We start from the raw sequence: 13,497 nt of genomic DNA, 5'->3' as shown, positions 1-13,497 counted from the left end.
GAAATCTGTGTCGCATTCAAACCTGTGTGATGAAAGTGTGCACTCTGAAGGACTCCTTGCATAGCTCCTTTATGGGTTAGACCTACTAGACATTGCTCTCGCAATAGGCATAATAGTGACGTGAGCTGTCTTAATGGTGCTCTGGGGGAGTGCCAAGTTTGTGGCTCTTTTAGTGGACGAGATTCGTCATTGTTAAGAAAACTGGCAGTATTGTGCAATGTGAGGACTTGGAAGTGTGAAATCGCCTCTCATTGGCAAGGGCTATGGCTGTTTGTGTGGGCAGGCTTGGGTCAACAAGCCCTGTATAATGCAAGAAATTTTTTTAAAAGAAGCCTTGCACTGTGGCAGCTACACCTGTATCCTTTGTTTTCTTTCTGCATTGAATTGTATTATTTCTCTCCAACTGCAGATTTTTATTTTTTGCTAGATGCAAACATTTGCATCTGCCCCAGTTGCATTCCCATGCTCAGGGAAAGGTTATTTCCAGTGGTACAACTGCCTCCTACTTGCCCCGCACAGTGTTTCCATCATGTGCCCAGGCAACACTGAGTACATTTTACTTTTATTGCCACAGAAGCCTGAAATGCAGATTTGGGGTGGGGAAGGGGTGGAAGCAAGTTGCCCAGATATCTGTGACAAATTGCCTTGGGGGATTTTAAACCCTTACCACTGTTTTGCATGATGTGGATGAGCTGTGCAGATCACGCCAGGAAATTTTACCCCTCCAGATCCCATTGAGCATCTCCTAACTAGCAGACTCCACCACAGAGCTTCTGGGTTAACTCCTTCCCCTGCTGCAGGTCCTTTGGCATCTGTGAATTTTACCCATTGCAGCTTAAACTTTTTGGAAGAAGTGAATTGTTTTCTGTCCTGCCTAGATAATTCTGCTGACAGTGGTGCATTATGGCACATTTCAGTAAGGTATCTAAACACGTGGCAGAACTTCAACATGTGAAAGTCTCATTTCTGTGACCCTCTCGTGTGCCAAAGCAGAGCCTCAGTAAGAACTATTCCCTTCATTCCTACCAGCAGAATGGGTTTAGTGGTTTCAATTTGGACTGACTCTGGATTTCATTAATATAGCTTGCATTATTAGAGAATGCTTTGTCTGTAGTGTACAGCAGAAGTTCTCAAACTTTTTCTTATCGCATAGTCCTTTCCAGCTTTACCAGCTATCCATGTACCCCTACCAGCATAAATTTTATATTTTAACCCCTTAAATTCCAATGATTATAATCAAAAGTAAATCTGCCATTTTACAATTTCTCCTGCATACCCCTCAGAGATGTCTTGCATACCCCCAGGGGTAGGTATACCACAGTTTGGGATCCCCGATGTACAGGATAGGTACTTTTCAGTTGTTTGTCATGTTCCTGCTGTTTATGAAACTGAAATTTTGTGTTTCCTACACTTCCTTCATTCTAATTACTTCATTCACATGCGCAGCATGTATTTTTCCTACAGAGTCGGAAGCAAGGGCATTGGCTAAAGAGAGGCAAAAGAAGGACAATCACAATTTAAGTAAGTTGATTCTGCTCAGCTAACAATCATTCCCTCAGCATTTTAATTAGTAGGTCAGTAACTATGAGGCTACATGGCTAATTAAGAATTGAATTGAATAATATTTTTATTTTTAAAGGTATTTGGGAAGTTGGGCCTTGTGAAGACTTAAGCGTACACTTTCAATAATACTTAATGATAGTATATCCCCATGCAAGCCCCCCTGAATTCTGTTGTACTGATGGCTTAAACCAACTTGGAATTCAGCCTTCTATCAGAATTAGAAAATGTTTGTTGATTTTTAAAGTATTTCAAGCTTGTTAGAATATGTGCAAAATTCAAAGGAGTTGCAATTTCAAGTACCAGAACTGAAAATTAGAATTGGGCCAGTGGACTCTTAGCAATAAATGCCATACTTGGTTTTACAAAAAAAAATAACCTTGTGTTTTAAGCTTAACTTCTAACAGATGGGCTCATCAATCTCTTCACTTAAAGTAACGATGCATTTACTAACACAAATTCTAAAGGACTGCTCTAGGGTCTTTCTAAAAAGACAAAACTATCTCATCCCTTTACTTATGGACCAGACTTTCCTGGCAGTTTCAGTAGCAACTCTGGATGAAATATAATGCCATCTGGAGCAAGATTTCAGAGCATGACAACATAACTGGAGCATGAGACCAGCCCTCTAAGTTAGTTGTAGAAAACAAAAGGATGTGACAAACTGGACACTCCTCTGGATGAGTCTCTGTCTCACTTATCTGTGTGAAAAGCAGATATATGTTATTTATCGTCTATTGTAGGAATGGTTAATAGCTTAAGTGGTGGTTTTAAAGTGTTGTTATAATTCATCAGTAGAAGGGGCTATGCACTACAAGCAGAAAGCATTCATATTGCTGACTAATATTTGTTTGTTTTCTTAAAGTTGAAAGAAGAAGAAGATTTAATATTAATGACCGCATTAAAGAACTAGGCACTTTGATACCCAAGTCAAATGACCCGTAAGTATGGTAACATTTTATTGCAAATAGCAGTAGGTGTGAATCATTGGATGTATTGTAGTCATGGTCTGAACTGTAATTTAGCCCTACTGCTCAGTTATTTAATGATCTGTCTTCACAGAAGAGTCTCTTTTTTGTTTATCTGAGGTTGTTATCCAAAGTGAGAGGTTAATAAATGCCACCATGTTGAGTGGTCTTCAGGGTAGCAGGACAATGGAAAGGTGATGCATCTTCAGGGAAACTCGCTCCTTCCCAGTCAGAAAAGAGAGAGTCCATAACTTTATTTCCATTCTCCTTATCTTTTGCTAACTTGCCACAGGTATGCCAGGCCCATGGGCAAAGAGAGGTATTTGTTAAACGGTCTGTAGGTTTTTTTTTTTTTTTTAGTAACTTACTCTGTTTTGTTTTTTGTTTTGTTTTTACCTCCACTAGAATGAAAGTGGAAAGGATAGGAAACTAAGCTTGTGCGAAGCAGCAAGTATTCGATTTGGCTTCGGATTTGGCCAGTTCACAGGGACAGCAATTCGATTCGGTGATATGAATCACTGTCCCAATTCAGTTTTGCCCTGATTTTTGGATTTGGAGATTTGGCTGCCAAATTGGGCCAAATCTCCTCTGAATTGAACAGGTGGTGGCAGGAGTGGTGGTGGTGGGGGCATGGCAGCGGTGAGTGGGGCCCCGCTACCCCAGCTCCCCCAGTGCCCAGGCACTTAAAAAAAAGCCCTGCACTCACCGGCTGCAGCAGCAGCAGTTGGGGCCTCTGGGGCTTCGTGGCAGAGCCCCCCTGTGGAGCGCAGGGTAGCAGGGATCAGTCCCCGCCTGGCACCTGCTTGGCAGCTGTTGCATCGCGTGAGTGCAGAGTTGCTTGGCAGGGATCTGTGTGCTGTTAGGGAGCTGGAGCTGCTAATCAGTTACTGAAGCTTCTCACAGCTCTATAGGAAACGCCCTGCTTCTGGATGTAAGCAAATCCCTAAAGGCCGATTTAGTGCCCCTGAAGCTCGTGTTTAATGTTTCCATTGGTTTCATGGGCATTTGAGGCAGTAACTGATTGGGGTAGGAGAATTTTCTCCTCCTGATGTTAATACATTATTGTTGCTCACCGGAGTTTTGTCTTCCTCCGCAGTTGCTGCTACTAACCACTTTTCAACAGAACACTGGATGAGCCTGACTATATTCTAGATGGAAAATAGTGTTGCTTGTAGGTGCTTTGTCCTTTTAAGGACACCCCCCCCCCCCAAAAAAAAAAAAAAACAACAACCACAAACAAAAAAACCAAGAAAAGGGAAGCAAGGCTTCTGCTTACCAACTGGTTGGTTGCATGTGTGAACAGTTCTTTGGTCCCCACTGGAGATACCCGAATGTGACATTCACTTGGCCACTGAGCTGACTTGGCTGATGCCTCATGAATACTATTAAGCACTGGAACATAAATCCTAATTCTGATATACCCCCCTGTCCAATACAAGTGAGAGGGAGCTGTAACTATGTAAGGAATACAGATTTCTAGTCATTTTGTGCTTGGATATCTAATTTAGTTCTCCATTAGCAGCCCAATGTCATGGATACTGAGGCTTTGCCCATTCATGCTGGTACCAAAAAGGGAAGATTGCTGATGAGCTTTCATTTTATAAACGATCACGAAGTGGTGAAACTCTGTCAGTTCATGTTTTGTTCTGTTACTGGTATAAATACATTCTTGGCAGAGATGTGGTGATGTAGAGGCAGCTCATTTACTTCCTTTTTGTCATAAAGGATGGGAGATACAACAACCTTCTCAGTGCCATGTGGTAATTAATAAAGTACATACCTGTTTTGGGCATTATCTAGATAGGCATCTATCAAGTGGTTAGATATATAGACAAAGTGATTTTGCTGTGGTGATTAACACTATATCAATACTTTGAAGTTCTTATGAAAAGCCAGTCTCTCTTCTTACTAACAGCTTCAGAAAAGTGCTGAAACACTTTCTTCCAGTTCTGTTAATTCTTGTTCCACTTGTGTGATGTAGGGCAAATGACACATTTCCTACCCTTCCCAATGGCATCATCAGATGACTGTGGTATTCTGTACCATAGTGTTGGTTCTGTGATTTGCCATTGTGTACATATTATAATAGCTTTAACTATTAATATTAGGGCTAGATCCACCCCCCACATCCAGTGTAATTGGTGCCATCACTGAGAGCAGGGGATATTTCCTAGGGCAACTTCTGTTTCCAGTGTGAAACAAGTCAGGGTGAAATACTTGCAAAAGGACTGTTGTGCTCTTCTTCAGGACACGGGTACTGTGTCACAGGTGGTAGTAGATCTGACTGTACTCCCTAACCAATAGATCACCATAATGCACTGCCTTGGTGGAATTGGTCACTCTAATACCCCACCTGGGTATATTATTGAGGCCACAGGAATTTTGCTAAAGCCTCCTAGACTTTACTTCCCTTGCAGCATGTCCCTGCAACATGGTTCCTTAGGAAATGTGAGTTTAATCGTGTGGTTAAAAGGTCCAAGGTGTGACGAGGAGCACTGGTTATTCAGAGGACATGATGCTTGCTATAAGTGTTGTGCTCTTAGTCGAGCAGCCTTTACTGATGCTATAATTGGGCACTAATGGGCACACCATTCCACATAAGAAACTGGTTGGAAGCAAACTCGCACGCAGCTCCGTGTCCTTCAGTAATGCTGGAATAATGAAATCTTTGAAGCGCTCTGCTTGGGAATGAGTGACCTTCTAGCTCCCCCTAGTGCATTATTGCAAAAGGCTTTATATTTTATATTAAAAGCTTTCAAGAGCCTTGCTTGCTCTAATATTGGGAGTGTGGCGTAGTTTTGAGTAGAAACATAGCTCCTCTTGCAGCACTACATTTTTTCCCCACCCCCTCTTGTAATCTGTGTCCCTTTACAAAGAGGCTCATGGCTTTTTGTTTTCTTTTCCTTGAAGGGACATGCGCTGGAATAAGGGAACTATTTTGAAAGCGTCGGTGGATTATATCCGCAAACTGCAAAGAGAACAGCAGCGCACAAAAGAACTTGAAAACAGGCAGAAGAAATTGGAACATGCCAACAGGCACCTCTTGCTCAGAATACAGGTTTGCTGATTAAATATGTTCTGAATGATTTAAGATGCATGGCTTGTGTGCACAGTGAAGTGCCATTGTCAGCTGTGTCTAACCCCTTGGACGTTTCCTCTGTCTGGTGTCCCCTCTACCTGGTGCTCTAAGGAGACCCTCCTAATGGCTGCTGATCACTAGGGCCATTGTAGCAAGACTGAAGTAGGAGTCATGAATGCTGACATCTCCTGTATCCAGGGACCTAGGCTGTGTTTCCCCTCTGAAGCCTGGAGTCTGCAGGGCTGGGCAGCTTGCTCTCCTCCATTTAAAGGGGCACTCTGCAGGTACACCTTGTTGAGTATCTCTGCCCTGCTTTCTAGCTGATTTTTTTTTTTCCAGAGGACAGGATGCTCCATCTACGTGATCTGCATCCAGAGTCCTAATGGTCTAAGTCCTCAACTCAAGGAGGAGTTGGTGAGGGGTAATCCAGTGCCTCTAGTTCTAGAGGTCTCGCCACAAGTCTCATTAATAAGCACATTGATGTAGCAGGGGAGTCGAGGGAAAAAGAAAATGTGCCTGGCTTGGTTTTCTTCTGTAACAGGTCAGATGCCCAAGCACAGCAGCAAACATCCTTAACAGAGAGGTATATATGTTGGGTTTGACTCTGCTTTCATTTAAGTGCATTAGCAATTTTGTTACAGCGTTGGGATGCTGAAATTAGAGCACAGGAAGGCATGCTTCTCGAAAGCATGATGCCTAGCGGTTTGATCTGTCACAGCCTTGACATAAGTCTAACAGTTTCTCTCATCTCTTTTCATACTTTCCATCAATGCTTGATCCCAGGTGAGTCAGAATAGTTTAAATAGCACACCCTCCCACAAGCCCAAATAACAGCCAGAAGCTAATAACCTGGAGATGCTTTCCCCTTGGGTTGGTTTGTACCCCTACATAATACAGCGCAATCTTTATCAAAATAGAAAGAGCAGCAAGTCCTTTTTAAAATTTTTCTGCTGTTGATCCCTGGAGGTTTCTGCATTTCCTTTTGGTTCTTTGATGTCCTCTTACAAAACTTTCTTGTTTTCAAGCTAAGGAAATAACAACCACCAGTCTTACTTAGGATTCGGGGCTGCAGCTGAATTGCTCCTGCTGTGTGGAGCTTGGCTCTTGCTGGGCAGGCTCCATCTTTGCATGGCCACACCGCGTATGCCACTCAACTTTTTTTCTTTTCTACTGTTTTTTGACCCCTGGATATTCAAGGGTCAGAAAGCCACTCTGAGCTGCTTCCTTGCAGCACAGAGTACAACTGAACCTGCAGTACATGGCACCACAGATGTGTCTGTGGAGCCATAGACTGGGTGCATCCAAGATGCCTTTCCATTGACCATGACAGGGATTGGTTCAGGTCCTTTGTGCAGGCAGAACTCAGTGTGTGTTGCATCAAGACTACATGTCCATTTTTTTTTTTCTTGTTCTGTTATTACCCCAAACTGCATTTCCAACCTGAGGAAGGGTACCTTGTGCCTGAAACCTTGCCTAAAGTCTTTCCTAACTATACAGTCGGTTCAATAAAAGATATCACCCAGGGGAAAAAACCTTCAACTCTTGTGTATTTCCTGAACTCCCGTGGCTACAGCGTTGCTTCAACAGTACCATTTTCTTTTTTCATATTTAAATGCCTTGTTTCCTTGGGCATAACACACCCCTCCCTACCCCCCATCTCCAACCTGCCACTACATACTTTGGATTAAAATCGAGGAGATATGTTTATTATTTAAAACAAATTGGTAGTACATTAAGCAGCACACTGATGAAAACCATAGAGGTTTTTCCACCAAAGACAATGAGATCCTGTAGAGATACCTCTGCTCTTCTCCAGACCTGTGATGAACAGCACGACTTCACAACCATCACTGTTTTTTCCCCCTGAGGTTCAGTTTCTGCATAGTGTTGATTCTAATAATACATAGCAGTAATGGTTTATTTACTGCTTTTGCTAAACCAATACAGTAAAGTGAACAATAAAAATAGATCAGTAACATTATGCTTTTAGCCGTAAGTCTAAAAGTAAGATTATCTGTTTTTTACCAATTGATGCAATTTATACACGGTGTGCAGTACATGGCATACAATGATTCAGAACTGGATAAAATGAAGCAATGGACAATAAAATAAAACAGAAGAATTCTTCTTGTCCTTTTATTCTTTTTGCAAGTAATGGAAATACACCTAAGGAGTACAAGCCAGGTTCCAGGTTGTTAGAGAGAATTTTATGTTCATTATAGCCCAGTATTTAAATTTTGTGTTAATGGAGAGATTAATTTTTTTCTCTTTTTTCTTTAAGGAATAAACAAATCACACTTGTGTTCTATCTCATTCTTCCCACAAGACTCTCTAGAGTCTGAATATGGGATCTGATCCCAGCTGCCCATGACAATGGCAGATCTCATTAGAGTGAATTGTAGTCTAGTAGTGGCCCCTCACTGGTTTTTGTACCACAAATTGGTGGATTTGTAGGCCAAAGGAGTACTTAACCTCAAAAAAGGGGGAGTTTGAGTCTCACTGCTTGCATAGCTGTCTATATGTTGGCAACTTTAATACTTAAAGCCTGAAGTAAGTTATAATAATGTGAGACAGCCTTGTGGTGCTGGCATCGTAACACATTATAGTAGAGCTTTGCCCTGATTATGTTAGCTGCCCCCCCCCCCCCCCCCCAATCTGAGTATCTGTTGAGAACTTTAATTCATGGTTGGCTTGCAGATGTGCTGCAGGTCTTAATAGTATAGCATGTGAATGCCTTTTGGCACAGGCTAGATACCTGGGAGAGGGTCAAAGGGCCTGGAAAGGAAACCACTTGTTTTAAGCCATTAAAAGAGCATTGTTGAAGTAGTGATCTTGCGTGAAATGAGACAATATCTTGCTGCAAGTGATTTTTTTCTAGGTGATAAGGGAACTGCTGGGATAACATTGTGTTCATCCATTGGAAATCAATCCTATATATTAGCATTGCCCAATATTTTGCCGGGTCTCCATGTTCAGGGCTGTCTATTTGAATATGCGTTTTCTTCTTCCTAGGAGCTTGAGATGCAGGCTCGAGCACATGGACTTTCCCTTGTTCCATCTACCGGCCTTTGCTCACCTGACATGGTAAATCGGGCCGTCAAACAAGAACCTGTTATTGACAACTGCAACCAGGATATCATACAGCATCACACAGATCTTTCTTGCACTACTACCCTTGATCTTACTGATGGTACCATCACTTTCAGTGATAACTTAGGAAATGTGACTGACTCTAGCAATGCCTACAACGTTCCCACAAAAATGGGATCCAAACTGGAAGATATCTTGATGGACGACACTCTGTCCCCCGTAGGTGTCACCGACCCACTACTTTCCTCAGTGTCACCTGGCGCTTCAAAGACAAGTAGCAGGCGAAGCAGCATGAGTATGGAAGATACTGACCATACTTGTTAGCAGATGATGCTCAGCACAGTCTTTCATAAACTGCATCATTTCCTGATCAGTAGATGAAATAATTGACCTTTTTAGGTTTTCTTGATTTTTTTTTTTTTCTTTTTTCTTTTCTTTTAATATAAAACTACTTGTGCTTCATCAGTAGCCCAGTATAATATATATATACGATTTCTTTTTTAGGATTTTGTGAACAGACTTGTATATTCTATTTTAAAACTACCAATGCCTCCAAAATATTGTACAACACGTGTACAGTGTCTGTGAACTGGATTCACCGAGAACTTTGAACTGCTGGAATCTACTCAAGCAATAGAATTACAAATCAAGGGGCTGTTTCTATTCAGGGGGGAGTTTAGGTATCAGTGTAATGCAGCCTGTTCGCTTGGAAACAATGTAAAGTTAAAAAAAAAAAGAGAGAGAATGTAAAGAAACCAAAAAATGATCCACTCCGTAATCATGTTGTGTTGATTTGATAGTGCTGCCTTAAAGATACAGTGTCCTTCAAAGTTAGTTTAGTCTTTATATCACAACGTGTTTAAAAATATTACTATTCCACTCAAAAGTGTTTAATGCATCTTGATTGTGTTGATTCTGATATCAAATGTTCCTGATTATTGTTGCTAAAAAAAGGAGAGCAAATGCAGGGAGATGTAATTGTCTCCATTTCTTGGAGTGCTGTTATTTTTACGCTCAACCAAGTGGCTTTTTTTTCTGGTCACGATTCCTTTTTTTTTTTTTCCCTGAGGCTTTTATTTTGGAAAAGAGATTTATAATGGTTTATCAACAATAAAGCATGAAGGAGCACTGTATAGCTGGTACACATTTTTTCAGACAAAATTCAATGCATTTTATCAAGGGGGCACATCTTGTTGTACATTTCTAATCGGCTTTACTTTTTTTTTTTTTAAATGGTGTTGTATGGTTCATTTTGATTTGCATGGATTCTTCAGTTATCCTCATTTTTGTTTTAAATATATTTGTATTTCATTTGTAGGAATTTTGCCTCTTAATATTGCAACGTTTTTAAAACTCACTGGAAGTTTTCTGCTTTCTTTGCAAACACTTGAAAGGAAGCTTTTATGCAGGGTCCTGTGTTTTAAGAGAGATTTTAAGAATATTTTGTATATTACAGTCTCACATTGGAAATGTTTTTAAACACAGTAAAGGTATAGCACAGATTTAGACTAGGAAACAAAGCACACCTCTGTAGAGAAACTGAACTTGCATATTTATTTTTAGTGATACAGAGAGAATAGTAATATGCTTGAGAACCTGATAACTATGTAGTTAATATGCCCGTTCTAGTAATTGGTGTTTTATTTCAGCAATGTGGCTGGTCTAAAAAAAGAGCAAATTACTGTATCTGCAAATAACTGTTACTTGATAACAATGTTATTAATTTTTTTAACATGCAACAATGTTGTAAAAGTAGTTTTGGTGCATTATCTACTCAAGTGTAGTCCTATGCAATACCAGTAGTTATACTTGTATTATATCAAGCCTACTTGTTTTTACAAAGATGGCATATGTGGTGGTGTTACAAGCCAGACGGATTGAATGGATTTCTTTATAGCAGCCTACAATTTAACTTGCAAGTGGCAGAAAAGCATATCTCATTCAGAATGAAGTGCCTTAAATTCTAGTAGTAGTCTTCCTGGACTAGCACTGACTGAAGTGTGACATAGGAGAGAGTTTTGGGGTGATATTTATAGGAAATTGGAGTGTGGCCCGGTGCCTGTGGAGGAAACAAGAACTGCCCGTTCTCCTTGTATGCTACACTGGAAATATTTAAATCAATCAATCATTGGACTTGGAGAGCCAACTTGGCTCTCCACGAGGAAACCTTGAGCATGGCAGTTAGTGTTCAGAAATCAACTGTGAATTTAGTAGTAAGGAAAAATGGAGAACAAAATGTCAGGCATTGCAGTGGCAGGTTCACATGGTTTTTAATCAATGCTGCGTCTGTCGCATGAACTTCTGGTTATGAAAAAATCCTTGAAACCACTGCCCAGTCCTGCTTCCATCCAAGTCAGCAGTGTTTTGTTGACGGGGGGGACTCTGGCTGGGCTTGCGGTCTGTTCTGCACCTTCTTTTAGGGTTGGGGGTTAAGGGAGCTCGGGGCATTTTTGATGGTCTCCTTTACTTGCTTAGCTCTTCCGGCAGTTTGCTGTGCTATCTCATGTCTGTGCTTGCGCAGCTTGCCGTATATTGGCATCGATGCAATCAATGTTGCTATCTTGGGGGAGGACAGGAGTCAGATTACATTGGCGCCTGTCTTTTTGCATTGTTTTCTAGCCAGCTTGGGGATTGTTTGCTTTCTGAGTTATACCAGGAGTTGGCCCAGAGCACTTTCATCCTATGGGTCCAGCACTCTTCATCCAGCTCTTTATAGTACTCAGCAATGCAGTAGAAACCTCTTTATGTACTGTGGCGCTCTGGCCAGCATCTGTGCCATAGTGTAGTGACCATGTGTGCAGTTGCGTGCTCCTCTTGCAACATGTTAATGGTGCCAGATGAAAGAAAGAAGGAAAGAAAGGGCAGTCTGAACAATGATTCATATAATGCAGGGTCACTTGCTTCCCTTGAAATGGAAGAAGTTGAGCAAAGGCAGTAACCACAGCACTGTACAACAGGAAAGGATGCACATGTTAATGTATGCAGGTTAGTAACCATTAAAGGTAACCATGGTGGTATGTGAGATGGCCAAGCTACTCAAGTGGGAGCTTGGATGAAGGTATGTATGCATGTGTCAAGCTTATCTGATCTCTCTGCTGCCTAGAAGATGCAGTCGCCTACTTGCATGCAGTTTGTAGCTGGTCCTCATACACACTGAAGTCTGGGGATGCTGGAGCTTACCGGGGCTGGATTTTCTTGTTAGAAGATCTGTGGTCTACAGCAACCGGAGCAGGCTGCAGTGCTGCACCTGTATGTTGTGCTCCTCCAAGATAGCAGACCATGCTGAACACAGCACTTCAGTCGATTCCTCTCTTTATGCCAGACTCCTTTAGCAAATGCCACCACACCCCCCAACTTGAATTTTCTGCATGGAAACATCTGAATGTCCCAGTTTGGTATGTTAGTAACAGTTATGGACGTTTCAGGAATGTCTTAATTTCTGACGTATTTATTCTCTGTACAGCATGCGTATCATGGAGCTTATGGCCTTCAGTGTTTTACATAGAGCGTAACCAGAGTGAATAGACAGGCAGAGTCATTGGCCTGAGGCAGGACATGGCATCAGCAAGATGAATATGGCAGCCCAATGATAGCGATTTGTGCAGATGGTTGACGTGTAGCGACTGTGGCCCGCCTGCCAAAAACTTGGGTCAACCCTGGTTAGCTGGCTGGGGAGTTGGAATACCAAGCAACATCACTTTGCCAAAACCATACAGCAAACGTGATCATTGTTTTTAGTCTATTAAGCAATATTAACTCTGCAACCTACAAAAAGCAAGAAAGGAAGTGAACAAGGAAAAAAAAAAAAGCAAAGCACAAAATAATGCACTTACATTTGTTTGACATAAGATGCACTGGGGAGAAGCTGATGTTGATACTAGTATAAAATGACCTGTATTTCTTGAAAAGGTGACATTAATTACTGCCTCTTGCTATGATGCTTGGTACTGTAATGTTGTTATTCACCTGCTGTTGACTACAGCAATAATTCGTGTCTGGTCCATAGCACTGTAAATTATGGATCGATATTAATGTATCCAATGAAATAATTTGAACTGTTGTTCTTGAGAGATGGATTAAAGCATTTTGGTTTTTCACATACTGTGTGTACGCCACGTGTGTTTAGTGTGAGTCGGTCCTGGTTTTGAATGTCTTTTCTTTTAAGGTTCCCAGCAACACATTTCATTCTGTTTTGTGGTTTAGTCAGTGACAGATTTGCCAAAGGTATTTAAGCTTATAATTAAACCTCCTTATGTTTTGCCTGTATTGCAGTAGCACATAGGAGCCCTAGTCAGGGACGAAGGCCCCTTTGTGCTATAAATGCGGGAGTCAAAGAACAGGCTTGTTCCAGCCGTGCCACCTCTGAGCCTACCCAGGCTTTCCCATGAGTGTAGAAAGTTGTTTTCCCAGGCTTCCCCTTCTGCCTGGAGGAATATTCCCCATCAAATATGTCCTCCGAGTTTTCCCTTTTTTAAAATAACAGGTTGCAATTTTTCTTCTATGCATTTCAGCACTGGGCAAATGATGCACTGTGACTGCTTACAAATTCGGTGCAGTTTGTTTTTAAAAAATCCTGTCTCTGCCATGCCGTCTTCCTGTCCACCCTACCTACCACCTGCTTTTTTGCTTCGTTTACCCATAATGGTTTTGTCTTTTGCACCATAGGCTCTTTCGGGTATCAGCTTAAGCCTGTAGTTGATGGCCCCAAACAAGCCTCTGGATGTCACTGCAATATCAGTGATTAATATCACAACCCTTCTTCTACTAACTGATGGAAAACAGTAAAGGGATGCCCAACTG

At 41.5% G+C, this 13,497-nt stretch overlaps 1 protein-coding gene across 14 annotated transcripts in view; it reads left to right on the top strand.

Annotated features, from left to right (window-relative positions):
- MITF (melanocyte inducing transcription factor) overlaps nt 1-12,794 on the top strand; it is a 125,776-nt gene extending 112,982 nt beyond the window's left edge. For 7 of the 14 annotated variants that reach the window (XM_090021841.1, XM_090021838.1, XM_090021836.1 and 4 more), the window contains 4 exons: nt 1,465-1,521; nt 2,426-2,501; nt 5,439-5,586; nt 8,620-12,794. In XM_090021841.1, the coding sequence (XP_089877967.1) occupies nt 1,465-1,521; nt 2,426-2,501; nt 5,439-5,586; nt 8,620-9,021 (683 nt within the window). In that variant the 3' untranslated portion in view covers nt 9,022-12,794. Of the gene's footprint in view, nt 1-1,446; nt 1,522-2,425; nt 2,502-5,438; nt 5,587-8,619 lie in introns of all 14 variants that reach the window. The other 7 variants (XM_090021837.1, XM_090021834.1, XM_090021832.1 and 4 more) reach the window with 1 other exon arrangement.
- The last annotated feature ends 703 nt before the right edge of the window (nt 12,795-13,497 follow it).

The sequence above is a fragment of the Crocodylus siamensis genome, chromosome 11, assembly GCF_052110815.1.
Source record: "Crocodylus siamensis isolate JL-2025a chromosome 11, ASM5211081v1, whole genome shotgun sequence".
NCBI classification, from domain to species: domain Eukaryota; kingdom Metazoa; phylum Chordata; order Crocodylia; family Crocodylidae; genus Crocodylus; species Crocodylus siamensis.
Note: the sequence above shows the minus strand (reverse complement) of the source record. Positions and strands in the feature narration are given on the sequence as shown.